The sequence below is a fragment of the Melanostigma gelatinosum genome (genome assembly GCF_949748355.1).
Source record: "Melanostigma gelatinosum genome assembly, chromosome: 3".
Classification (NCBI taxonomy): Eukaryota; Metazoa; Chordata; class Actinopteri; order Perciformes; family Zoarcidae; genus Melanostigma; species Melanostigma gelatinosum.
Window position 1 is genome coordinate 24,091,508 of NC_136636.1, and position 27,487 is coordinate 24,118,994.

The following is a 27,487-nucleotide window of genomic DNA, read 5'->3' on the forward strand; positions in this document are numbered from 1 at the left end:
ATTGCTGATGATACTTTATGCTCATGTTAAGCTGCATGAGGCAGTAAAAATGTATGTTTTTTCTGTAACCAGGAATTCATGTGATTTGTCCATTTGAACAGGTTAACAAGGGGCAGTGTTGTATTACTCGAGATCAGTCTCAAGAACACTTTTTGAAGGTCTGGCTCTCGGAGTCAACCACATTAGAAAAGAAAGGACAATCTCGGTGTGACTTGCCCCCCCCCCCCCTCCTCCTCCTCAAATCGCTGACTGAGCGTCTGGTAGGATGTTAACTACTCAACCCTTCTAGGCTCAAACTAACTACAGCAAGGTATTTGAAACCAGTATTCAAACAGGGTCTGGTGTGCATGAGGTACCTTCATGCGAAACACCTTGCGTCCCGATTTCACCGCGCCGTCGTCAAAGGTGAACTCGTTCTCCCTGATGACTGCCCGGCTGTCTTTGTCTCCGGTGTAAGTCAACACGTAGAAATCCGGAGCCCACAACTCAAACTCCCTCTCCCAGTTTATGATAGTGGAGAGGGGTGCGCTCACCAGGAAGGGCCCCTTAGAGTGACCCTAGGGCAGAAGGGGGAGGGGAAAACATGACACATCACAAGATAAACTTCATGTTTTATCATTTACTTCTCTAAACTAGTTTTATTCTAGGTCTACATGACCATATGGACCGTAGGAATCATGTAAAATGTGATACATGCTATTGTAACATCAAAAGAATATGAGGTTCTTGTCCTCCCTCACCTCCTTGTAGAGTGAGTAGAGAAACACGATGGTCTGCACCGTCTTCCCGAGGCCCATCTCATCGGCCAGGATGGTGTCTGTGCCCTGAGCCCAGGAGAACCTCAACCAGTTCAGACCTTCCAGCTGGTACGGGTGCAGCGTTCCCCCCGTGGCGTTAATGTACCACGGCTGGTGCTCAAACTTGATGGTTGGCTGGTGAATACAGGAGTAACATTTAGCCCAATGTAAATAGGAATTATACACGCAGCATGAGAATAAAGACACAGCACCTTCATTGCGCTAAATCACTAGAGTTAGTGGCTTTAAGTGCATCTGAACATCCCAACTTACATCTATGATGGGAGCATCAGGAGGGACCTCTCTCTTTGGGTAGTCCTCTTTCAGTTTCTTTCCTTTCCTCACCACCAGGGGGCGGTGGTCCTCCCCTAGTATTTGCTCCCTAGCAAATAATTGCAGCAACATGATGAGCCAAGCAGATAAAGAAGGGGGGGGGGGGGCATCAGAGATAGAGGGCAGGGCAGAGGGGAGACACAGCATATGCCTTCTTTATTTGACCCGAGGACTCATTCTGCTGGTGCTCACCCTCATACCCAGCGGTAAGAGCAGCTATGGTTCAAATGACTTGTCCATGCGGTTAACCAACCTGTGGTCCCAGTAAGAAGCTTTGTGGCGGTCATACTCCGGGACGTCAAAGTCATCCACCTCCCAGGTGCACTGGTCGTAGGGCAGGTCTCTCCACTGAATCAGGTAATGCACATCGCCATCCTGATCAAAACTGCAGGGAAGAGGAAACATGAACAAAAAACAAAACGAGCGCTTTTAGGCGTTTGAATGGAAGTAAAAAATGAACATTCACCACCTTTTTATGTGGATGTCCAATCAGTTTTGATGGTGGATGTAGACAACTGAAGCAATAAATACCTCAGTGGGTCCTCTATTGAGTGAGAAAGCGATGAGATATATCATTGGGTGTGACATTGGGACATTGGGTGCCAGTTTCTGACACCGGAGGCTCCCCGCCGGCCATCTCCTCTTGCACTCCCGCCACTGCATTTCTTGGCTCTTACACTTTGGCTCGGAGAACTACTACTAAATATCCTCGTCAGCCAAAACACTGTAAAATGTGTCCCCAACATCCTCCGCACGCACATTTTTGAGATGCCATTTTTGCAGTTTGCAGTAAAAGCGAAGAAGAACAAGGACCTTCTGTGTTTGAGCGGAATCTGGAACATGCGGATGTCCTCGTAAAAAATGGCTAATTCTTATTGGGACTTGACACACATTACCCACAAAACAAGTAACGTATTGTCCTTCCTGCAGTTGAAGCTGCAAAGGGATTCAATTTAGAAAGGAACTAATTACAAAAAAAAGTAACGAATTGATTCAATTCTAGCGTACCGGTATATGTCACATAGTTGTGATCGTACTATCAACGGAATACGTCTGGAATACGTACATATGAGTGACATAAATATCTGGAAAACATACCGGAAATACTTTTGTCCCTCACTGCTCTGTTTCTGACATTTGAAACCCCCAGCATCTCCCATATTCTGAAATATGCTGTGCCGACAGGAATAATCTCCATCAAAGCAAGAACACACCAAGCACGAACCAAACGGAGATCCAGCAAACCATCAAGGCTGTAAACCTGCGTGATAAGACATAAGACTGTGTGTGTAACTGTGAGCAGCCACCTGTGGTTGATTATCCGGTGCATGACCATCCACTCTGGTTTGATGCCGTAGCGGTAGAAGCGCTCCTCCATCACGGCATACTGGGGGTCTTTGCTCTTCCTCTTCTCGTTGTTGAGCTCCTCCTCACCGGAGCCGTAGTCGAACGGCGGAGGTTGGTCCATGTCGTTCTTGCGCTGGTAGTTCCGATACATGACCGTGTGGTACAGCTCCAGCTGCGCGGCCACAGAGAGAACGAAACAATCAATTCGGCTCAGCAGCACCTCTGGAAGAAGCTTTTTGTGTTGTTTTCTGCATTATATCACATACCCACGGCATTGAGACTGATTTGATGAACTACTTCAAGTTCCAGAATGGATTTGATGAAGGCGAAACAAATTAGGAAAGGAAGGCCGACTTCTCCAGGGCCAAAACTAAACACGAGCAATTGTTCAGACATCACTAAATGAAACGTCAGCTCGGTTTGAGTGCTCGGAATGGCTTAGTAATTGTGGTTGCCGTTTGAACGGGTTTGAGGTGTGAAACAATGTGCACTTAAAGACTGACAGATAAACGGCTGAAAGAACATGCATTGTGATGTTAAACTGCAAAAAGATGGACCAGCTCTGCATTTAAGAGCTCCCAGGGCCAGAGAGAGCAGAAATGTTCATTTGAGATGAGACCAACGTCTGGTATCTCACCTGCAGCTCGCTGACCCAGGAGCAGTGCCAGTACGAAAGGCCAGCCCACTTCACGAAGAACTCCCTCTCTGGGCGGCCCTTGAGCGGAGGATTGGTCAGCGGGTCGGCCGGCTTGCCGTCGGGGCCGTCGGGTGGTTCAGCTGGCAACGGGGGTTCTCCCCACGTCCAGTGCAGAATCTTTTGGACCTTACCTTTGAGGGGAGGGCACTGAGAAACAAACGAGAGGTGCTGTGATACATGGAGCTTACAGACACATCGTGTCAAAGCAACAATGCTGCAAAAAGAATCTCGGTGAAAATAAGGGAGGTTTCAGATCAGAGCAGGTAAAGTGCATCATAGGGGTCAACACGAGCGATCCCTCAGACGGGTCTAGAAGGCTCACCAGTGGAGTCAGCCTTCATCTCCCTCACCGGCTTAGTTCACGTTGCAGGGGGACACCCCGGGTGAATGGGGTAAAGAAAGATGCTGCTATTAGATATCACAACTTCCCCAGTTGATTGGTGACATTAAGACTGTTCGTTTTTCTGAAAATGTATGTTTAAATATGCAAATGAGGCATTCTCTTATCAACTATGTGCTCATTTGCTTATATTTCCACTCCAGAAATCGGAGCATTGGATAAAGTCAGGTTTTGTTTCATTTTGTCGACATATTTGAGTCGCAGGTTTTTCCAGAGGGAATTTTGGATATCTCTTTTTATCACTCCATGAATCACAAAATACTGACAAGAGCCGGGAAAACAAAATACATTTTAGTTGCGTGTTAAGGAATAAAATGTCCTGTAAATTAGACAAGCCTTCTTTTCCAGACGCCTGAGACAAAGTCGTCACTTAAACTTGTCAAAATGAAACATCCGTTCCCAGAATATTTTCGGCTTTTGTCGAGACATTTCACGGGAAATGAACTCTGTTAAATCATCATGATGTGTACAGTTCAAATATATACGCACTTTGCAAAAAACATTTACTGTAAATGTTGGAAGAGTTTCACTTGGGAGAAAACAAAAGTGAGTTTCGAAAATGAAGCTCAACTATTTCATCCATTTTTCACAGACTTTAAAATCACAGAATGTGGGTACAGGGCTGCACACACACACACACGTTTAAAGTGACGCACAGCGATGATGGCGAACATTTCTCGTTCACACAAATAACATGAAACAGCATCGGGACTGGATTGTGAGCTCACCATGCAGCGTGGACACAGCCACTCCCCGTTGGGGATCTCGGGGAGAGGTGGGTTGAGGCAGTGGATGTGGTAGGAAGATGGGCAGGTGTCACAACAAAGCAGCTCCCCCCCATCTTTACACAGTCTGCAGAACTCCATGTGGTCATCCTCTTCCTCGCCTGCCGGCTCCTCTTCTTCCTCCTCTTCATCTTTGGCCTCCCACTGGATCCCCTCTTTCTCCTGAGGGACGAGATGGCTTCATAATATAGATATATTTTTTAAATGTGGGCAATATTAAATTCCAGTGTGAACTGGTCAAGGTTATTAACTGACCCACTTGCGCAATAACAAAGATGTCACACACGGCCCACTGTCATACAGAAGTAAACACGGATGCCGTTGAAGCGCACCTTCACTGTTCCTCCACTGATTACCTCCATCGCAGCTGTCTTCCATGTTTGTGTTCACAGAGAGACTCCGCCTAGAGCAGGGGTCAGCAACCTTAACCAATGAAAAGCTAGCACTGAGTGTGCAAGAGAGTTTTTGGGAAATGCTGAAGTGCCCTCTCATCCGCATGCCAAATCGCCTCTTTCACAGCTGTTGGCAGCCGCTCGGCCTTCGCGGGATGGGAAGCGTGCATCATTTGTAACCACAGGGGGTGAAGAAGCACAACTATCTGTGAGATTTACTTCTGAGGAACTGGTCGATTTGGTGGTTTCAACTCAAATGTGAATGTTTTCATCACGATGGCCGCCTTAGATGGGTCTCTGGTGAATAATTACAATGTCCTGATTATCAGAGGAAATTGGGGTTTTTTTTAAATGTTGCTACGGCCGTATGGTTGGAATAGAATTGATGATCTGTTGAAAATTGAAATGTGGATGTGTTGTGAATTAAAATGAATGTAAACCTCGATGTTGATATGACAGACTGATTAACAACAACATGTTAAGAAGTGAATGAATGAATCCTGATAGGACTGTTCAGACTGAGGTCGCACTGCAACAAAATCTCACCTGTATCTGATTTAGGACCAAATATGAAAATCATAATTAAAACAGTCAGATTCCATGTGATTTCTGAAATCTGAGTCACATGTGTGCATTAAAAGAATTCTGATTTGGGCCACTTTTGCTTGCAGTGTGAACGTCGTCCAGAGCCAGGCTTGTCAAAACTGAGATAAGACCGTCACGTGTGATGTCACTGGTTGTATGAAATATGATGTTGAAATATCTCAAATACTAAAGTTATAAACCAGTGACAGTTATTTACAAGCCCAATTAGACAACACACGTTGAATTAACATGAAGCACAACTTTAGCAGGTTGTTAACATGCAGAAAGAAATACTTTACAACGATATTTTGATGTCAAAGATTATGCACTCACACAGTGTGGACAGCTCCATTTGCCCTCGGGGGCCTTCTCCAGCTCAGGGTCCAGGCAGACCAGGTGGTACGCTCTGGGACAGGTGTCACACAGGATGATCTCTCCACCCTGCTGGCAAACCTCGCAGTAGTCCTGGTGGTCCGTCTCATAACCGTCGCCGTCTTCCTCTGGAGCGGGTAGAGGAAGAGGCAAATGTGGACAATTCCCACACGCAGAAATGCACTTGAATGCAGCAGTTATCGACAGCAAATTATCTTTTAACCTCTCTCCACTGTCAAATGTTGGCACTCACTTATAGAGCCATGGCCAAACTCCACAGTACATCGTGGACCTTCTGCACACCAAAACCAGAGCCGAGCTCTTACGTCTGCTACCCAGGGCTTACCTCGCACACGGTGTAAGACTTGTGCCTTCCAGTCGTTGGCGCTTAAGCTTTGGAATTGTCTCACAATAAGCTTGACGTCTTGGAACTCTTTTAAAAAAGCAGGCAAAAACCCAGCTGTTCAGACAGGCATGCAGTATTTTGTTTTTTAACTTGTGTCTTATGTTTGTTCCCCCATTTGTGAAATGATGTTGTTCTTTTATTTATTACATTTATTTCTTTTATTATTCTGTTCAACCCATTTGAATTCATTTGATGTGATTTATTTTTTATTTTTTTTACAGCAAAGCACTTTGTGCTCTCTGAATAAACGTTGCTTGATTTGCCACGAGTGTGTGGGCAACAGCTGGTGAGAAAGAGCATCTGCCTTCAGAAAACATTCCCAAAACAAATAAAGCTTAAAAAAAAATACATTTTAATTTCCTCGTTACCCATAATCAAACACTCTGGTTCTGAGGGATTTAAATGGGATTTTTGGAGGGATGGGGGGGGGGGAAACACACACACACACACACACACACACACACACACACACACACACACACAGAGAGCATGGCGTGTGTAGACAGCAAACATACTTTTCCTCTTTTTACGCCCACGTCGGGCCTTTTTCTTGGTGGCGGCCCCCGAGGTATCAGAAAGCACAGAGGCACTGTGGATGCTGATGTCATCAAAGTCTGACTCCTCCGGGAAGTCCTCCTCACTCTGGAAAAGCACAAACACACACACACACACTAAGGAGCTCAGAACTACACAAATAATGAAAATAAACTTTAAAAGTAAGCGCAGTAAACAGTCTGGTCACTTTGATGCCAGTGAAAATAGAGCGCGGTGGAGGAGCTGAGAGGATGAATTCGCAGAGGAAGATGGTGGTGGAAAAAAGAACTCGACATACCGAGGAAGCTTTCTTCTTCTTCCCGCTCTGGCCCGACTTTGATTTGGTCTTCTTCGGCTTGGCTTTCTTCTTCCCGTCCCTCGCTGTCTTGCTTCTCTTTCTGACGCCCGGTCCTGAGACACACAGGCGCGTTATAACCGGGCCGAATTCTCGCTATTATTCCTGAAAAACAATGCGTTTCAGTCGCGGTTCAGCGGCCACTTACCCTTTCCCTCTTTGGTTTTGGCCTTTTTGATCGGCCCCGGCTGAGAGCACGGCTGGCTGCTGCTCACCGGCGTCGGCTGCGCCACGGTAACCATTTCCACAGCGGCGGCCACAGCGGCAGCCACGGCGGTGGCAGATGCGCCTTTGAACGGGTTGTTGGCGCTGAACTCCCGCCACTTGGCCCCTAACACCGTCATCATCTTTGACATGGGGATCTTGGGGTTCTTCTTGGCAATGAGAGGCCTGAGGGGGGAGCGGAGACAACAACGGCAGCTTTAGTATGTCACACTTCATTCCTGTTGATTTCATTTCTGCTTCCCGCAGCACTGGAGGGAACTGGGTCTTGATTTCCCGACATCCCCACTGCCCCTTAAGATTAGTTCGCCCTGCTTTGCTGTGCGTACGTCGTGTTTGTGATTTGTCAGGCAACAGCGTGAGGTTTGGCGCGCTGGCCTGTGAAAGATAGTGGGTCAGAGCGCCGAGTCCCAGAGCCTCCCGGCTGTCACCGGCATCCAGTAAGCAGCTGACTACTCACAGGGGGCACCGCAGGAGCTCATGCTCCACTTTGTCGGAGCAGAGGCTTAGCCGAGGCCAGACAGCCCCAGGTGAGACCGACTCTTTATACCAACAGCCGAGCTTTCGAGCGCAAACACACAGAAAGAAGAGAGAGAGCAGCGTTTGCTCGTCACACCGCTCTCTGGTCTCACCGAGAGGCTTGTTGTTTGGAAGTGTCAGCGAGGGTCTCTGACAGAAGCAGAGCAGTTCACATAAAAGGAGGAAAATCCAGACCCAAAATGAGATGCTTGCCTGAGGAACTGGCTGAAAGCCTTGTAGTTGGTGATGGTTTTGTAGTCGTCCTCGGTGAAGCCGTACTGAACGTCTTCCAGGCCCCACTCGAGCATCAACTGGCCGGATGATTTGGGTTCCTAGGGAAAAACACATGGGAGGCATCAAATGATTCTGTTAAATAATGTTTCATTCAACGTTTATAGGTTACCCTATGATTGTTGCAATGAATTTAGACACAGTTCACAAAGACTTCACAACACCACACATACATACATTCAGCATTGCAACCAACACTGACCTAGAGATACATTTATTATCTTGTTATAAAAATGTAATTACTTTAAAGGAGTAGTGTGTAGGATTTAGTGCCATCTAGTGGTGAGGTTGCATATTGCATCCTACTGAATACCCTTCCCTTTCCAAGCTTATCAGAGAACTACGGTGGCCTTCAGGTAAGGCAAAAACATGAAAGGCTCTCTGTGGAACCAGCGTTTGGTTTGTCCGTTCTGGGCTACTGTAGAAACATGACAACTCCGTGAAGAGGAACCGCTCCGCACGTAGATCTAAACGTCTCATTCCAAGATAACAAAACACAAACCATTCTTAGTTTCAGGTGATTATACACAAATGAAAACATAGTTATGAATATTGTATTCAATTTCTGCCAATTAATCCCACTAAATCCGATACACTGTTCCTTTAAATCCTCTTTCTTTGCTCGCTGAGCCTGGGCTGTGACAAAACTTCCCCTGACGTTGGAACTTGAAGCCTCCAGTGCACATACGCTGAGAGTGTATTTTTAAGTGGAGCAGGAGACATCTTCTGTCCAGCAGATACACTTTTGAACCGAACAACATTTTGCAGATTCTGGATTTTTCAATGAGGAGAGAAAGAGCAGCTTCACTTTTCTTTTGCCTTGAGGGATCTTCAATGTTTCACTTGTACATTCTGCCATGTACTGTACTCTAACAGTAAAGACAGTCATAAATTCAATATGACTCTAAATTCAAGGTATTTTTGTCATGGTGAATAAAGGCCCTATGTCTGAAATACAGTATCCAGTAGAAGACAAGGAGTGACTTGTTTCCGCCTCATGGACCGATAGACTCAGACTCACTTTCATGTTCCCATCATCATCGTCCTCGTCGTCATCTTCCTCATCTCTCTTCTTCTTCCTGGGCTTCTTCTCCTTCGGTTTCTTCTTCTTCTTTTTGGTGGGGCCGTACGTGCTGCTCTCGCTCTCGGAGCCTACCTCTGGACGCTCCCGATCCTCCGAGGTCTCCTCCAGGTCGCTGTCGACTCGCGGCTGGATTCCTCCCTGAGGGTGTTTCACATGGACACGTGAGCATTATGTGTACAAACATGTAAATGCAGGCAATGGGCCTCATGCAGGAAAGACATTTATTTTGTCAGTGCCCATTGATTTCACCAAAGTAAACACAAGTTTTACATTTGAGGAACGTAAAACGTTTGGATTTCCATATATTTTACAATAATTATAATGTTTGGATTATTAAAGAAATACTATTGGTCCATTGATCCCAATTAAGACGACAGAGACCCTTCTGAGTGGCTTTCTTACTGCTTTTAGATGCTTCTTGATTTCCAGTGCTGAAGCTCTGGAGAACGAGATGTTTACTCGCTCAGGTTTATTTAACAGTACCTCAATTTCACTTCTACTGAAGCTCTTCTTCTTACAGCTTTAGTTATTGGCGGCATCGCCCCGATTCCTCAGGCATGTGCCACATTTGCACACACAACACCTGCCCTGATGTAGTGTTTAGGGGCCGTTACCTCTGCCAATAATAAACAATCTGCCACACGCCTCCAAGTTCCGATCAAGTGGGTTCCATCATACAGCACATCTGAGTGTGGATGGTAAAGAACCTTTGGTGCATCTCAATTTTCTCAATTAAGAGAATATATAGGAGACATTGAAGAGAATGTCACTGCATGAGGCCCAGTGCTGGTTGTTTGTCAGCAGCAGGATGTGAGCAGCTTTCACTGATCTCTCTCATTCTCCGGCAGATAGAAATGTGTGCAGCTGCAAAACTAGATTTGCGCTGAATGAAATTCCACCCGGACAATCTTCACGTCTTTGATATCGTCAAGAGCTCCTGCCAAAACAGCTATTTTTGTAGAATAACAGGGAGAATCTGACTTTGAATCTTGCGTTAGCTCTGTATCTGAAGACGTGACTGTGACTGAGTGAAGCGAGCATCAAAGCCAGATTCCTGGGTCTAAACTGAATTCAGTATCTGTATTCTACCACCACAGAAGCAACTCCAGTTAATAGGTATCCTCCGAGACAGAATTTCATCTCGTGATAAAAATGTGGATCATTAAAACATGAAAGTCATTGATGAGGGCACATGAGCATGGCATTAAATCTGCCAGGGTTAGGGATTAAAGCTCCCACAGAGGCCACCCACGCTAAAAACATACGCTGTCAGACTACTATAAAGCACTTTGGATGAAAGCTTCTTCTTGACGCCATTTGCATAAATGAAATGACATCGCTGCAAAGTGTCACTGCTTTCCTGATATTATAATTCATCTGCCTGCGATGAAATTGTTACATTACGAGTCTACGGCGAGTCGATGAGGAGTCGAGGCAGCAGCAGGTTCGCTTTTTACACGCGATCGAGCAACAGAAGTAAACCAACAGACAGAACACCTCCAGTGCAGCCAATCACCGCTCAGAGCCCATTTGTGGACTGAGCTGCCGTTTTAATGTGAGACATCTGGAAGGCTGTATGGATTTAACAGTGAGCAGGTGTTGTTTGTGTGATGGAGAGTGTTGCATGTGAGCAAATTCACTGGTGCGTGCTCATGATTGAGTGAGGAGGGGAGGGAAAAGTAGATGGTGTTTCTCTCAGTGTGCACTTCTCAATTACTCATTTATGTTTGTGCATATACACACATCTTCCTTTGATCTCAAGAATCATTGATGTGGGGTCAGTATTTTTTGTGTTTTAGTCATTTCTTTGTGCGTCTTTCTTTCCCTTCCGTGTAAAAACGTGTTTTTGTGTATTCCTTTCATATACAGTATATATATATATATATATATATATATATATGTGTGTGTACATGTACAATATGTATGTGTCTGTGTGTGAACATGTGTGTGTGTGTGCAGAGTGAATTAGTGCACAGCAGCTTCGTGCTCTGCTCGCTGCCTGTTGCTCAGCAGGCCCGTGTGGATCCATGGAGAGACTTACAGGCGTTTTGCTCTGCAGCGCAGTGGAAAGGCTCACGTTGCCGCAGCGCCCGCCAACCCCACCAGCAGCCTGGCTGTGTTGCCATGGTGACCAAATTTGAGCAGTGTCTGGCTCGCTCTCTCTCTCTCTCTAAACCCCCCCCCCCCCCCCCGCAGGCCTTCCTTCTCGCTCACTTTCTCTCTTTCACATCTCGCATCATGCCCCCCACCCCCCCTCCATTATTTTCTCTCTCACTCTCTCTCTCTCTTTACAGCTCCCCCTTTCTTTCTTTCTCTTTCTCACTCTTTCATTCTATCCTGCCCCCCCCCCCCCCCCAATCTATCACAGTGCCAGCCAATGGAACGGCGCCATCCAATCAGATACGTTTGCATAACGAGCTTGTTATGCAGAGGCCTGTGGTTGCAGCGCTGGTGCTCCCGCACCCGTCTAGACAAATCTCATTTATGCATAAGAAGAGAGAGAGAGAGAGAGAGAGAGAGAGAGAGAGAGAGAGAGAGAGAGAGAGAAAGTAAATTGAAGATAGTGGATGGGGGATGGGAGTGGGGGTGGAGATGGAGATGGAGGAGGGAAAAGCAAAGAAGCAGAACCGCCGTTGAGAGCGACTGCAAAGACGAGTTGAAGCTGTGCAACGGCCTCGCCGTGGCCCAGAGTTCAATGTTGCGCACACATCACAGGACCGGAGAGAGACACTGGGAGCAACAAAGAGGGTGATTCTACTTTGAGAGGGCAGAAAATCAGATGAGTGCTGATAGCGTAATCAAATTAGATGCTCCCCCCCATAATGGCTCTGCCTCGGGGGGAGAAAATGAGCGAAGACGTGGATATTCAATAAAAGCTTGTTCAGCGAGAATAAAAACAGAGCTGTAAAAACACTTTACGGCTCCAAGACAACAGCCTCTCCTTCACAGCAACGGCCCTCTGTTGACCCACAATCCTTGAGAGGATACTGAACTTATGAAAACAAGAGAGAGGCTCATCTTAAAACCGGTTGTGTTTCAGCAAAAAATATTAAAGCTGCAAGCGGCTCCTTCACAGCTTCATGGATGTTTTATTGCGGCCAAACGGCAGCCTCTTCTTTTGTCAATAAAATGAACTGTCTTCTATGAACTTCCATTCCCGTGATTTCGTCATCTTTTTTTTCTGTTGTTAAAAGGGAGACAACATCCCTTCATTTCCGTTCCTTTGTTTCACTGCAGATGAGAGAATGAGGGGGAAAGCACGTCTCTCCCTGGCTACCATTGCTCCCACCAGCGGCTCTGACCTGAGACTGGGAGGTGCCACTGACAGTCTCTGACCCCAATTGACTTTTGGCCGCTGTCTGACACCGTCCTTTGGGGAGTGATTGGAAGTGAATTACAGCAGCAGCGGTTCCCTCAGTGGGAAAGCAAGAGAGGAAGAAAGAATAACAGGGAGGGGGAAAAAAAGAAAGAAAGAGATTCGCAGTTCCTGTGACGCAAAGGCAGCAAGAAAAGCAGCGGCATCACGATCAAGGCGAAGTGAGGTGATGCATGTGAGAGGAGAGGGAAGAAAGAGGAGAATACAGAGCAGATTCTGAGGGTGAGAGAGAGAGAGAGAGAGAGAGGGAGGGAGGAGAGTGTCAGAGGGAGTCCCCCCCCTCATTAGCTCAGTGAGACCCAGAGCTCAGTGTTTATCACAAGCAGCCAAAGGGCCGGGTGGCAGCATGGCCAGCCAAAGCTCCTCACAGCACTGCTGGCATCTCCAGCCAGCAGAGGGGAACATCCTGGCTATGTCACCGACACTGTTCAAGCCGCCGCCAACACAGGCGCCAAAATGCAGTGGGAATACAGTGAATTCCCTTAATCATTAAATAAAGAAAACTCTTATAGCCCTGCGGCTATAAGAGTTTTCTTATAGAGTTTGCAAGTGAATGCAAACGAGACTTTTTCCTGCTACGTCACAGCTGGCGTCATGCTGCCTTTGTTCAAACATCACGTCCGAGTGTTGCCCATGATGATAAACGCACTCACCCAAAAAAAAAACTGGTGTTACAACTAATTCTGAAACTCCTCAAAATCTATGACCTGATTCTGAGGTTAGGATTCAAGTTAGTTAGGAGTTGACTGTTTTGGGGGTATAGGCCACATGGGGTTCACGTTAACACAAGGGGAATCACAAATCAATGGGAAATAGAGTTCAACACAAGAAGTCGGCCACAGAATATGTTGTGGCACCGGCCGAAAATCCATCATTGACCTCATTTTCAGCTGTAGCAGGGAGCTGGAGGTTGTTTTTTTTCTGTAAAAAAAGCTAAAATAAACACACTGCATGCTTCTTGCCCAACACCAAATGGCACACAGACAAAGTTCGCAACAAACCAGAAGTTTCCCTCAGCTGAACTCTTAAGTGCAACTTCTACAAGTCGGGGGAGACCAAAACCGAGCTAAAAGGACAATATGTGAACTCAATAATGAACTTTGGTTTGTTGAGTGGCCTGAAACACGGCTGCCAATGAATTACTGATGCTGTCTGTCCTCTACGTGTTTGCTAACATATTCACAATAGTACATGTCAGATTAATGCAACATTAAAGCAACACTTGATGGTACGTACTGTAAGCAATGCAACCCTTGCTCAATTCAATCCTTTTCACTTCAATTCAATTGAGACCTTTTCACAATGGGGGGGCCTTTCTTGCTTGCGATTAATCTGCACATCAAAGCAGAAAAGCATCATTTTTTCCGGAACAAGGTCGATTTTCATGAGCTCTCGCACCGTGAATAAAGGCATCAACCAACAAACGTTGTGCCGAACATGAATACTAAAAATGTACACTATAGTGTACAACAGCAGAGAGGCTTTGTAGTGCCAACCAAGACGGCAAACATTATTACTCCTTTCAACCTTGGCAAAGGCAGCGCCGACTAGATCCACTCCTTCTGTTCTTACCTTTCATAATAAAAGCACCAGACAATGTATATCAGAGGGAACTCAAATTCATTCAGATCATTAAGCTAAAAGGAAGCTCCATCAAGTAGCTTACAGCAGCTTCGGCTGTGCAACAGACGGACTGCCAGACTCTGCTCCGGGTCAATAGAAATGGGAATGTGCACAAATCTATTTCATCATTTTACAGAAAAAGCGCCACAACCGTCGCAAATTCAAAAATGCTGCCGGTATGAATAGATTTGATGTATTTTGCATTTTCGTGTTTTTTATTCGCTTTGTCAAAGGCCTCTCAGGTCTTTGTGGCCTGATCAGATGTCAGCCCATGTTGGCAAATTTCAATAAAGTTAAAGGACATTAGCGACTCAATTCACTACTGTTACACTTCATCTTAGCACTTACTGTACACTGTATTATTAGCAATTTCACCCAAATGGCCATTATTGAAGAAAAGTAACATATATGGGTAGCTTTAAAAGCTTTGTGATTGGCTTATCTTAGTGATGGCGGGTCTCACCATGATAAATCCGGTTCAATTAGGTCCCTCTGGCCTCGTTGTCTAAATGTTGGAGACTAAAAGATGGAATAAACTTGACTGTCAAACCGCTCTGTCATCGCTCTCTCTCCCACTGCTGGCTTGGCCCGATCGCTGTAGTTCTGACCTACAGTCCCTGCCATCAACACCAGCCCCACAGGCACAAATCTGCACTCTAAACTGGCCCCTCGGCGCCCACAGCTTACACTGGCAGTGACGGAGACACTGCTGCCAGCCTCCTCTTAGCCCGAGACAGTCACTGCCTCTCATTTAGATCACAGAGGCGGCCCAGCAGCAAAAACACATGCACCTTTGATTCCAATTGCAGAGACATCAAACGAGTTTGAGAAAGATACGGCTCGAGCCGCAAAGCTAATGTGTCCCGAGTTCATGACAGATGGCGATGACAGCGAATTACACCTTACCTCCTTTTTCCTCTTCTTAACTTTGGGCATTTTCCCCTCTTTCATCTTTTTGGGCTTCTTCTTCTTTTGTTGTTTGAGGGAATCGTTGTCAGAGAAGAAGCTGTCGAGGGGTGTGAGGGGAACAGTGTTGCTCTCACCTTCGTCATCCTCATCTGGACAGAAACAAAGACATTATCCGATTAGGAACAAAATGTAGGTTTACTGTACATGAGGTGATAACATTTTGGACGATAACAACGAGTCTGTCGGTTCTGCAGTCAATTCAGCTTGTAATGAGCCTGAATCTTCATATTGACAAATGCAGTTTGGCTTGTACACTGTGGTTCTGAACTGTTTAAAGATCCGGTGTGCGGAATTTCGGGGGATGTATCAGCAGAAATGGAATATAATATTCATCACTATGTTTTCATTCGTGTACAATCACATGAAACAAAGCATAATTATGTTTTCTTTATCTTAGAATGAGCCCTTCATGTCTACAAATGGAGCGGGTCCTCTTCAAGGAGTCCGCCATGTTTTCTACAATAGCCGTGAACAGACAGACCAGTTTGACTGCAAAGCCATTATTGACTCGGCTGAGACCGACAGTCACGTGACAAAAAGTCTTTGTACTGCAGGCTGCTGAGCACAGTGCATTGAGGAGGACAGGAGAGGTTGTAAAAATGTAAATAGTGCAATGTATATTGAGCATGTAGAGTAGAGCCTCCTTTTTCTCCAAAATTGGGAACATTGGGCAAAGAAATTAAACTTGAAAAACAAAATAAATGTGACAGGAGGAAAAAAAACACCCTAAAACTGCTTGGGCTTCAGAGGGTGATGTCATTTATCAAATAATAATGTCATACATTTACAGGTTCCCGCATCTAAAATGTCTGGATTGACATGTTTTCTTAGTTTTATGTCATTGTAAATTGTATATATTTGGGTTTTTGGGCAGTTGGTTAGAGAAAACAAGCGATGTGAAGACATCACATTGGCCTCTGGGAAATTGAGATGGGAATTCTTCCCCATTTTCTGACATTTAATAGACAAAAGCAGTCGTCAAAGACAAAGAAAGGAAGATAAATCCATAATGAAACCATAACCATTAGCTGCAGGGCTAGTATATACTGTGAAAACAAAGCAAAGTGAAAAGTCCATTGTCCCATTTTTTTGGAACATAAAAATGACGAATCGTTGCCTGACCAACAGGAGCGCTTGGCAAAATAAACCTCATGATCACACACACCATTGAGTGTGGATCAACTTCACCCGTCAGAGCACAAATAGATGGAGTGCCTGCATGCCCTGCCGCTAAATGGGAACTCCCTGGAGGACCACTGAGGTATACTGAGCATATCTTCTGCCTTTAATGCTTGCTGGGACTAAAGCGACCTGCTGCTGGTTGTCAGCTGTACTGTCTCAAAGCCGCTGTGTACAAACACGCTGACTGCTGAGCGCAGCAGACTCCAGTGATCCCACAGCCGGTCACAGAGGAGTAAGTAAGGAAGAGAGACAGTCCCAAAACAATACATCACGATAAAGAGGCACGGAGAGAAATACACGCAGGATGCGACCGCCCCGTAAAGGTCGATCTGATCTCGTCCTCTTCCTCCGACTGTCTCGCTGTTTCTTTCAGTCTATCCATCTGCACGTCTCCCTCGCTCCCTGCGTCTCTCATGCAGACGGACTGGAGGGCCTGAAATATGCAGCACATGTATCAGAGTCAATCAGCCAACACCAGCACTGCAGTCTACCACTGCCCTGGGTAGCTGGAGTGAGAAGTTGGAGAGAAGGGATTCCTGTGTAGTAGGAACACAAACCTCCCCTACCACTTATCCTCTATTGAGCAAAGCAGGAGGCACCCCACGAAACACACACACAGACACACACACACACACACACATATACAGTACACCGGAGGTTCTCAGTCTTTTTTCAGCCAAAGGGACCGGGTGCCCCCTCACGTACGTCCCCTGGAATGATTTGACCTGTTCTATTTATAGACTTCTTTACTGGGAAAGAGTTGTATAAGAAAGATGTCAGACGTGCATTAGACATATTTTCAGATTCCAAGAGTTATAGATTTGTTCGATTACCTCGTAATCTGTGACCTTTCACACCAAACCACTCGCCAGAACAAATGTTGCCATTGTTTGTTTCTGCAAACCGCAGCATATGTTGAATGTCGACGTTTGTGAACCGAAAATACGTCTGATGAATATGTTTCATGTCAGACTCGTATCACGCTTGCAGGACACGCACAATGCCACGAGGTTAACGTTGTGAAATGATTGGTTAGGTCCAGGCAACAAAACGACTTCGGTTCGAAAAAGAAAAGATTGTGTTCAAATCACAACGCACTAACTTAACATAACAACGGAACTATCTTAAAACAACAACCACCCTTCGTGGACTTTTTTACGTAACGTTACATAACACGTTACGTAAAATCACGTTTCGTAAAATAAGGTAATGTGAAACAACATGATTTAAAAAGCGTAAAGTCAACATTTACTTTTGGCTTCCCGCGGGACACAAACAGCGGCCTCCTGGGTGAAAGTCCTGTGTTTGTTGGATTCATCAACAACCCCACCGTCCCAGCCACTGGCTCTCCCTTTGTAGACTTTCTTGATTCTTGTACTTGTTATTATACCGCGTAAGTTTCGTCACTCAATATACTACCTTACTTGCTCTGGCTGCATGCAAAACTGTTGCAGAAACGTACAATGCCCACATTATTATATGTTGAACTATGAACCCTTTTTTAAGGACCTCCAGCCAGAGTGACACCACTTTGGGAATCACTGCAGTAGAGTACATACACACGAATGATTTCAAAGCTTTAATCAGTGGCAATATGAGGCTTGACCACCGGATGAAGTGTGGCATCCGCTATTTAGTGCTAATTGGGGGTAACTTGTGCATTTGCTGCAATAAAACTCCACACGTCTCTACAAATTACATTGTTTGAAGGCAAGTAGGTGATTGAGGCAGGATAATCTCTCTATCCATCCATTCTGCCTCACACACAGATCCACATGCTTCTCTCTCCTTTAGTTCCCTCTTTCTAAATAAAGCCTTGAGTTGAAGTATTCACTGTCTTAAACAGGGAGCTCCTTTATGTCTCAGATGGACGTAATGATTCTATCTTTACTTTGATGCACAGATGATGACATGGTGCAGTTGGAGATGTCTCTGGATTTACAGAAAGCACACAGTCCGTCACTCTGCAGCTCTTTCTTTCAATGAGTAAACTATGACTGACAGGTTGACCACACATCACTGATGAGATACACCCGCTGATGCCGGACTGTGGGTCCCCTTTGCTCTGTCTGCTGCAATAAATCACAATAAATCACTCTAACGTGACAGTGGCGATGCAGTGTAAGTTTTAAAAGTTCAATCATATGCAGCAGACCAGGCTAAGTCCTTTTTTCGACGCTAAGGATGTCAATGTTGGTCTTTTGTCCAGAAATGTGTCAAAAACTACTGGATTGCTTGGACAAAATAATGTGTTGAGACATTCACGGCCCCCAGAGGATGAATTTAGCTGTTTAACAGGCTTTAGCTATTCCCCACACTCTTCCTGTAGCACTACCAGCTGGTTAAAGTTTTCACATATCCTGTGAAATATGTCAACATCTACTGGACAGATTGGCACAACATTTTGGACAAACATTTGTAGTTCCCAGGAGATAACTCCTAATGATCCTCTAGCTTTTCCGAAGAGAAATATCTCAACAACAGTTGGATGGATTGCCATGAAATTTGGTACACACATTCATGTCCTCAGTGTGTGTCCAATACCCCCCCCCCACACACACATACACATACATCAGGGCTTCTATCATTATCAATATGGCCGCCTACACAACCACACAACTACGACGTGCAACAGAATACGGACGTCACACTCGCCTCTCTCTCGCTAACCCTACACATGCACACCCTCAACCCCGAAACAAAGAACTTAACTCGGCTTCTTCTAGTTGCCGTCCTTGTGTCCTAGAAGAGGAAAGACCGTGTCTTCAAATTTCTCCAAAAGAAGGTGTATTGAGGTCCACAATCAGATGTGAAGACATAATTAGAAAACTGAAAACTGTTGGGCATTTGCAAGCTTTATAAGAATTTTTTGTGACAAATAATTGTCTGGAGACGCCAAAAATTTAGCTATTGAGGGTTTCAGGGGGTCTCAAGTCACCATCAAGGGGTTTCAGACCCCCCGAGACACGTACTTCACACACTGCATGTCCCCTATCAGATGAACTGTCGACTGAGATTATCTGACTTTTCCTTCAGTGACATAATTAAGTTGTTTTTGGTCATAATTTGCTCCGAACTTTGGTTTTTAACCAAATACCTGTTCAGTGCTTATTAGCATGTTAGCATGCTAACATCAGTATGTTAGCATTGTCATTGTGAGCATGTTAGCATTCAGCCACAAAGCTGTGATAGACTTGCACAAAATCAAACAAAAATATTAAATGTATGAATGGTCTCTCAGTAATGCACCTCATTTATAGGGCATTGGGTGTGACAGCATTGATTGAAAAGAAATTGATAAAAAGATGTCTGTGTTTAACACCTGAGTTGCCTTGTAATCTGAAACCGGCCGACAGTAAATGGCCTGTGCAGTCCCCACTAGAAAAGCCATCAGGGGAATGATAATCTTTCTGCTTGGTGAGTGGACCAGGCTGTGCCAGGTGTTGGAAGAGGAGAGGGGGGGGGGGGGGGGGGGGGGGGAGGTCGCTCAGTCATGTGGCACAGGGAGGTCTGGCACCAGATCCTGATAGAAAGAGGACCAAAGCTCCACTTGGCAAAAGAGACGTCTGTAAAGGGAGGACGGATGGCACAGACACAGCTCTGACCTTCCTGCAAGGGCTTGGCCACCGGACTGACCCATTAGAGGGGAGGTTCATGAGCGACTCCCTAGTGAGGACGCTAGAGTTTATTGGAGAGCACATTAGCCCTTTCTCTGTTGGCCCTTGTGTGGAAATATCCATGTAATGTTGCCAAGCATTGCTTGCTAAGGAGGAGCGGGGGGAAAAAAATATCCATAGCTCGTCCTCTCTTCATTGATCAAGTGCTTATAGCTTAGGCCTCAAACGCCTTCAGACAAAGACATCCATAGAATATTATTAGAAAGTGTAATCATCAAAGTGATGGGAGGATGAAGACTGAATAGCACCATTAAAAACGTACCTATCGTAGACAATACGTGCACAAGATCCTACTGCGTGCGATATAAAGCTGGGATGCTGCGCCCCGCTCATCTGCAAATACACATTTGAAAAAAAAGGGGAAAAAAGCATCTTTCGTGCACAGGCTTTGTGCACGCGCAGCAGGAAAAAATGGTGTCAACTTTCACAGTGAGGGATCCAAAAATAGACCCCTTTTCCAATTGGGGATAACATTTGTAGGCACAAAAAAGCCCATGATAATCTTTCAATTTGAGGGAAGAACAAAACAATTAAAACAGAAAACACAAAGGAACAATCTGTGACAGCGTGAGCAGCCGGAGTGAAACAAAGGGAATTAGGACACTATGTGTGCCACAACAAATACAGGCTGTGATAGGATAGCTTTGAGGGGTCTGACGTCCCCGTCCCCGTCCCCGGGACGTGCCTCTACATTGTTGCGTTTTAATTGCGTGGAATCATGTTGACGCAGGAATGACGCAGGAATAAACCTGACCTGGATCACCTGACCTTGTCTGTCACTTTGATGCCTGTTGATGGAGGTCTGCACTGTATCAGCGGCGTGGCAACTGGTTTGCAACACTTTATATCACGGTCAGCGAGATGAGAAAAACAGGGAGACGCCAAAGACATTTGCAACTGATACCAAAAAAGAAAAACAATCGTACTATCAGAAATAGCGTAATTATCTTAATTTGTCAACAACAACAAAATGACGGTGCACAGTGTTATTATCAGGGATCACAGTGTTAAAGAGCCCCTTTGATATCTTTATAGCCAACAACGTAACATACTAAACGATATCAGGGCAGAACATGAATCAGTTTCGACTGACACGTGAACACGTTTTGTCTTTTCAAACTGGATTACAGCTCACATATCTTTACTCACCTGCCGTAATCAATTGCACCTTAGCTCTCTTATACATATTCAAGCAGCTCCAGGGTTATTGGGGACACGCATCGTCAGTGCTTGTATTCTCCCTCCGGCTACAAATGGCAGTCATAGATGATGCTTCAACTGCTCAACACTCCTCTCTGTCTCTCTGTCTCTCTCTCTCTGTCTCTCTGTCTCTCTCTCTGTCTCTCTGTCTCTCTCTCTCTCTCTCTCTCTCTCTCTCTGTCTCTGTCTCTCTCTCTCTCTGTCTCTCTCTGTCTCTCTGTCTCTCTCTCTCTCTCTGACTCTCTCTGTCTCTGTCTCTCTGTCTCTCTCTCTCTCTCTCTCTCTGGCTCTCTCTCTCTCTCTCTCTCTCTCTCTGGCTCTCTCTCTCTCTCTCTGACTCTCTCTCTCTCTGGCTCTCTCTCTCTCTCTCTGTCTCTCTCTCTCTCTCTCTCTCTCTCTCTGGCTCTCTCTCTCTCTCTGTCTCTGTCTCTCTCTCTCTGGCACTCTCTCTCTGGCTCTCTCTCTCACTCTCTCTGGCTCTCTCTCTCTCTCTCTCTCTCTCGGTGCTCTATTGTAATTAACGTATCTCCTTTTGTTGTGACAGTGGTACAAAACACACCAGCATTGGAGGCTCAAGACCTTTATAAAAAATAAAAAAGCATGAATAATGAGCAAGAAATGCACCATGGCAACCACGTTAGTGAAAATGATTGATTCATTTTCATAATTTTATCTCCAACATGTTCGTCGTGCCGCTTGCAGTAGATGCTGCTCTGTCTCAAAGCAGAACGCATGTTCATTAAGACCATAAACTCTGCCGGCGTGTGTGAATTATTATCACTAAGCAGCAACAAGAGGCAGGTCCATGGCTGGAGACAACACCGCATTGGCTTCTTGCACGATCCACTTCCCTTTCATCCTCTATTGTTCTAACTTCTCCACATTTGTGGTGGCGGAGGGAAAGAGGCGGGCAAAGCCTTGGCATCACACCATCAAATAATTTCCATGCTCAGAGCGAGCTGCAAGAACAGTAAGGAAACATGAATACGTTGCAGGCCAAACTGACAGCGTGGCACGGAGACGCCTCTGCCCCTGTAGAATGCACCTCATCACCTGGACGTTAGGACCTGGTTTGACTGAGATGTATATTTTGATGAGGCCGGCTCCTCGCTGCACATTGAAGACAGTGTGAGTGTATGTCAAAGTTACGGATTTACTCTTGAGCTACTCCCCACCATTGGTTGTGACGCACTGGTAAAGAAAATCAAATAACTATGAAGAAAACCTTTTCGTCAATTTACGTAACACTCTGACTGTCCCTAACCGGCTCTATACACAGAGGGCTTTGTGGCTGCATGGACACCTGCCACAAAGACAAACATAACAGCCAAGAGACAACTAAATGACCACAATTTGACAAGTGTTTCCTTGTGGACGGGTCATTATAGGGAATCTTAACATCCCCAGTGCCTTAATTCGTGTTTTAACTTCTTTTTTTCATGTGTGAAAATGTCACGTAGGCTACAATTGGTTCGTTGCCAGAGCGGCTGACAGATCAATTTTACAGCCCCAAGAAATATTGCACAAATATGTCTGGCAGGATGAGAAACCTCCATGAGAGCTGAGAGAGAGAGAGAGCCAGTGTGTCAAGGATGTGGGTTACAGTTCACCTCAGTTAGTGCACGACCCAGAGCTGAAGGGATGTCGATGACCTAACCGTGGTCATCCACAGTGCACACTTTAAGGACACACACTCGATGCTAAAGCACTGTTTACTGTAGCCCGACACGTGGCTTTCACACCTCTGCGGCCGTGTGCAGTGCGGGGGGGGGGATAAAAAAAACATTTAAAGTTGGAGCAACAAAAGTGAGCAAGAGTGCAAACAGCGGCGCGTCATCTGTAACTAAACGAGCACGGTTGTTGTCACTGAGAATTTTCTGCTAAAAAAAAAAGAAGAAAAAAAAAGCCTACGCGCACATTCATCGACACAGAGCCGGATACATTGTCACGGGTTTTAACACAGCTCGCTGAACCAAACTTGTGTGTTTGGACTCGAGGTAAAGAAATCAATAAAAAAAAAGAAAGCCATTCGCTTGTACACGCATGCATGCAGCCTGTGAGAGCCCCAAAAAGCCTACAGGAATCACGCAGTGAGCTTTTCATCATGCCCTCCAAAATGATGCGAGGACAGCCGGAGGCAAATCCCCCCCCCCCAAAAAAAACCCCGTCCCACCTTTAAGACAATAATAACAAACAATAATAATAGCATGACTCTGCTTATCGCACCCCACCCCTCCTCCTCCTCCTCCTCCTCTCTGGTCTCGGGAACGCAGGACAAGCCCTTTTCCCCGCATTCAAGGCGTAGCGGCGCAAAAATAATGTGAAGGACACCCCGCCTCCACCCCCCCTGCTTCCCCTCACCTGGCATATCGTCTTCCAAATCCATGTTGTCTTGTCCCTCGTCTTCATTGCTCAGCGACCCCGGCATCTTTATCTCATAGCCCCCAAACCCCTTTTAGGCTGAGAATACTGAAAGTTAACCCTCCAGACGCCGCAGCCCAGTCTCTTTCTTCACCCAAAAAGAAATGTATCGTCGCTCAGTTACAACAAATATATATGAATTTTTTTTTTTTGCAGTGAATCTGGGGCTTTCTCTCCACGTACAAAAAAAAAAATTATATATATTAAAAAAAACATTTATTATTTTCCACTGATCTCTATCCAGGTCTTCCAGTCTGAAAAATAAGAAAGACAAAAATGGAACACACATGCCCAGATTGTGACGTCTGGTCTGTTGCCATGACGATGCATCCCATAATTTCACCCACAACTAGTTAGTCATGCTCTCTTAGTTACCACTTTAACTAGTAGTGTGCAAAAAAAAACGCACACACAAAAAAACAGCGTGCGGTAACGCCATGCACCGCGAACAGGCTGACACAGTCCCGCGATGTCACAACAGGTCCGCAGCTTTGAGACAGAAAACTTCTGCTGAACACGAGACCAGGCTGTACAACAAATACAGTTATATCTTCTTAAGGGGGACGCGTTGATCGCAGTTAAAATAGTTCCGTCTAATTGACACTTTTAATCATCGCCTGGAACCTAATGTAGAACATATTCTCACTCAGTCAGTTTATTCGTTTTACAAACTTCCACGAGACCTCAAAAAACCCCAAACCACAAGTGCAGCCTGACGACCGCCTGCTGTGAGAGGAGTCCTGACGGCCAGTGGTCTAACTGTTGTCACGGTTACCACAGCTGGAACACAGGACGACCCACAGAGAGCGCGCGCGAGCTTCAACTTCACTTAATGTGTCCAAAACAGACAAACGAAGAGCTGGAAGGGTCCCGACTGAACATGATGCAGTGAAGTCCTTTTTTATTTAATTATAGACTATTAATGAATTATAACCAGTTCAATTATTTTACCATCTGTCTTTCTCTATTAACATAATGCACTATGGTACTTTACATTTTTATGTATTTACCTTTGCTGGCTCAGACTTAAGTATTTATGGCAATAAAGCAGAGGAAAAATGTTTGTCATTAAATGGTAGTTAAAAAAATAAAAATAATTAAAAGGTGCCACACAAGGAAAAAGATCAAAAAGTATTGTAAATGTGGCTCATTCATTTGGATTGTTTGGATATCTAAATAATACACACAGAATCCTGCAGTGTTGTTCATACGCTATGCTGTGTGTGATGCCCAGAGAAAACGAATACAAACTAATACAAAATAAAAAGCCAAGACAGATGGAATTTATGATGAAATTGTATTCAAAGTTTAATCTTCATCCTCCTCCTCCTCCTCGTCCTGGTTGATCTGGAAGTAGCGCAGCTCGTAGCTCTCCTTAGTGTTGGCCACGACCCGCAGCCAGTCCCTGAGGTTGTTCTTTTTCAGATACTTCTTGGTGAGGTACTTCAAGTACCTGCAAGACATGAGGAGGAAGTAGAAATCATCATACAGTCAAAAGTAGATCATATTCATAACTCTGCCCCACGTAGTTTATTCGTCATAGTCGTTTACAGTCAGTAAATGTGTTTGACTAACTAACGGGTGTGGAGTAAACTATGTCAAACAACTTGAGGCCGCTAAGACAAGTCTGATAATAGCCAGTAACAGTATGCATTTAGCTATAATGCAATAAAAACGAAATGTAATTATAGGGTACAGCCAGTGAATTATATTATTAAGTGGCCGGAGATGAGATTCAAGTGTACAGAGATTAAAGCAGTGCTGTGCGTCACTTGCAGGGATGCACTGTAAACATATTGAAATGAATGTGAGGATAAGATGGCAGAGATATCACACGCAGAGCAGAGGCTGCACACAAGTATACCAGATATATGAATAGCAACATCTCCCCGTTCCTGTTAGTCCTAACATCATGTGCTCCTTTTAGGAACGCCAGTGACAGAGTCACCCTCTGGTGGTAGTGTTCCCAGCTCAGACGGGAAGTCTGAAGACTTAATGCAGCATTTGTGTATCCTTCAATCTACCCCACAGCACAGCCTTTTTTTTAAAGGCAATGTGTGGATCAAACAAAGACAGAAGCTTATTTTAGTCTTGTTTTCCCACTTCAGCTTAGTGGCATCTTACCCCCAAATACTTCTTCTACCCATGCAGAGTCAAACACATGTTGTTCATGGTGGTTCATCAGCAACATCTCTTTCCTAAATAAACAATGTCAAAATAACTTTGATAATCCACAGACCTTACAGACAATAGATTATTCTTTCCCAAAAAAGACATTGTGTACTTTTTACACTTAAAATATAATTAATTTAGCTGCTTTAGTTTTGGGTCTTGGTATTGTGCGTGCTGGTTTACTGGGACACTTGAACACAACAGGGCCATCAACACTGATATTATTATTTGTGCTTGTACTGCTGAAAGTCAACTGCTCTGTAAAAGACCTGAATACTTTATTCTACTCCTGTTCTGTGACTATAGAGTCGCTCCTGATGAAAACATGCATCAGCACTTAGACAAACTACATTTCTGTACAGCAGAGATCTGAACATACACACAGATACTAAACAACTTTGTTCAGAATACTTTCTTCTTGTGTTTACGGAAGAACATTTCAAACAGTTTGAGGCAACTTTAAGTCAAGTTCTACCATCTGTATCATGGTTATGGTAAAGCAAACACTGAAGTATATTCAGTTGTCAATGTGTTTGTTTTGTGTGTTTTTAAAAACGGAACATTTGAGTTCCAGGTCTTAACTCCTAAAACACAGTTTGGTGCATGTGGGTCGAGTAAACAGCTGACCACAGCGTCCATTAAATGGTAAATCAGAATGGCAGAAATGGCAAAGAAAACACATTTCAGTCACTGGATATTGAGGCTGATAAGATAAGAGCTGCATTGTGTATTTTTACCTCTTTGAGAAGGGAACTTCAGAGTTCACTGTAATTTTACTCTTGCTCCTTTCAATGGACACAACGCCACCGCCAAGGCTTCCAGCTTTGCCGTTCACCTTGATGCGCTCCTGCAGGAACTGCTCCTGTTGAGTGCAGAGGACACAGGTAATGAGTCTCAAACAAGTACTGACAAGGGGCCGCTGTGATTGACGTCTTGTTAGATTCCGTTAAAGCCGCACAGGATAACCGTGTCCTTTTCTTTAATCAAAACGGACTGTAACCATCATATGCAATGACTTGAGATTGATCCCACTGACATGGCAGCAGTGTGTGGGACCCTCAGGGGGGGGGGGGGGGGGGGGGGGGGGGTCGTGTGTTACAACTGCTGCTTAACGGACCGACATGTCTCTCGTGTCTGAACTGGTCTACTCACAAAGTTGGCAGCATCCATGATGCCATCCTCCACAGGGTGAGTGCAGTCCAGGGTGAACTTCAGGATCTGCTTCTTCCTCTTTCCACCCTGCTTCCTGACCACCTGCTTCTTCTAGCACAGAAAGCGAGAGGGTTAACTATCACAAATAAAAAGCCATTAAAAATAACCTTTATTTTTTATTATTCATTGTGACAAAATGTCATACGTGCTAAGCCATCATACGTCAAACTCTACACGCGACACAGTTTAAAGTAAATACATTCAAATGTTGTAGGAGTCATACAACATTTACACGTGATTATTTCCTGCTAGCTCTCGTTAGCATTAGCATCAGGTTATGTAGCCCAACGTGGCTTTAGCCTTCACAGTCAACAACGCTTTAAAAGAGATCCTCAAACACCCGCGACTCCGGTATCGTTGTACACTAATGAAATACACGTACACGAGTGCAGAAGAGAGGTAAAATTCATCGTCTGTATACTGTTTATTCGGTCGTTTTACTAGCTACTCACAATCGGGGCCATGACTGACACACACGGCAAAAAGGAAGGAGCAAAGCGCTGCGCAGGAACTATAACACCCGCCGGAACATCGAT

The 27,487-nt window shown here is 45.1% G+C and overlaps 2 protein-coding genes across 3 annotated transcripts in view; both read right to left on the reverse strand.

The window, feature by feature from the left end:
* Window positions 1–23,902, reverse strand: part of chd5 (chromodomain helicase DNA binding protein 5) — a gene marked incomplete at its 5' end in the record, with an annotated part of 47,936 nt that extends 24,034 nt beyond the window's left edge. Inside the window, 16 exons of the mRNA XM_079265506.1 lie at window positions 357–557; window positions 741–932; window positions 1,071–1,179; window positions 1,384–1,515; window positions 2,438–2,649; window positions 3,115–3,321; window positions 4,303–4,521; window positions 5,670–5,836; window positions 6,630–6,756; window positions 6,947–7,059; window positions 7,152–7,393; window positions 7,958–8,076; window positions 9,057–9,257; window positions 15,025–15,176; window positions 23,508–23,592; window positions 23,855–23,902. Of these exons, the coding sequence (XP_079121632.1) occupies window positions 357–557; window positions 741–932; window positions 1,071–1,179; window positions 1,384–1,515; window positions 2,438–2,649; window positions 3,115–3,321; window positions 4,303–4,521; window positions 5,670–5,836; window positions 6,630–6,756; window positions 6,947–7,059; window positions 7,152–7,393; window positions 7,958–8,076; window positions 9,057–9,257; window positions 15,025–15,176; window positions 23,508–23,592; window positions 23,855–23,902 (2,526 nt within the window). The remainder of the gene's footprint in view (window positions 1–356; window positions 558–740; window positions 933–1,070; window positions 1,180–1,383; window positions 1,516–2,437; window positions 2,650–3,114; window positions 3,322–4,302; window positions 4,522–5,669; window positions 5,837–6,629; window positions 6,757–6,946; window positions 7,060–7,151; window positions 7,394–7,957; window positions 8,077–9,056; window positions 9,258–15,024; window positions 15,177–23,507; window positions 23,593–23,854) is intronic.
* A 945-nt stretch (window positions 23,903–24,847) lies between these two features.
* On the reverse strand, window positions 24,848–27,451 carry rpl22 (ribosomal protein L22). 2 transcript variants are annotated; one of them, XM_079266491.1, is made up of 4 exons: window positions 27,404–27,451; window positions 26,892–27,002; window positions 26,477–26,601; window positions 24,848–25,020 (listed from the first exon to the last, which is right to left on the reverse strand). In XM_079266491.1, the coding sequence occupies exons 1-4, from the start codon at window positions 27,413–27,415 to the stop codon at window positions 24,876–24,878; spliced, it is 393 nt and encodes a 130-aa protein (XP_079122617.1). In that variant the 5' UTR covers window positions 27,416–27,451; the 3' UTR covers window positions 24,848–24,875. The 2 variants fall into 2 exon arrangements, with proteins under 2 accessions (XP_079122617.1, XP_079122618.1); XM_079266492.1 differs by having other exon boundaries at window positions 26,892–26,999; window positions 27,404–27,423.
* Between the last annotated feature and the right edge of the window lie 36 nt (window positions 27,452–27,487).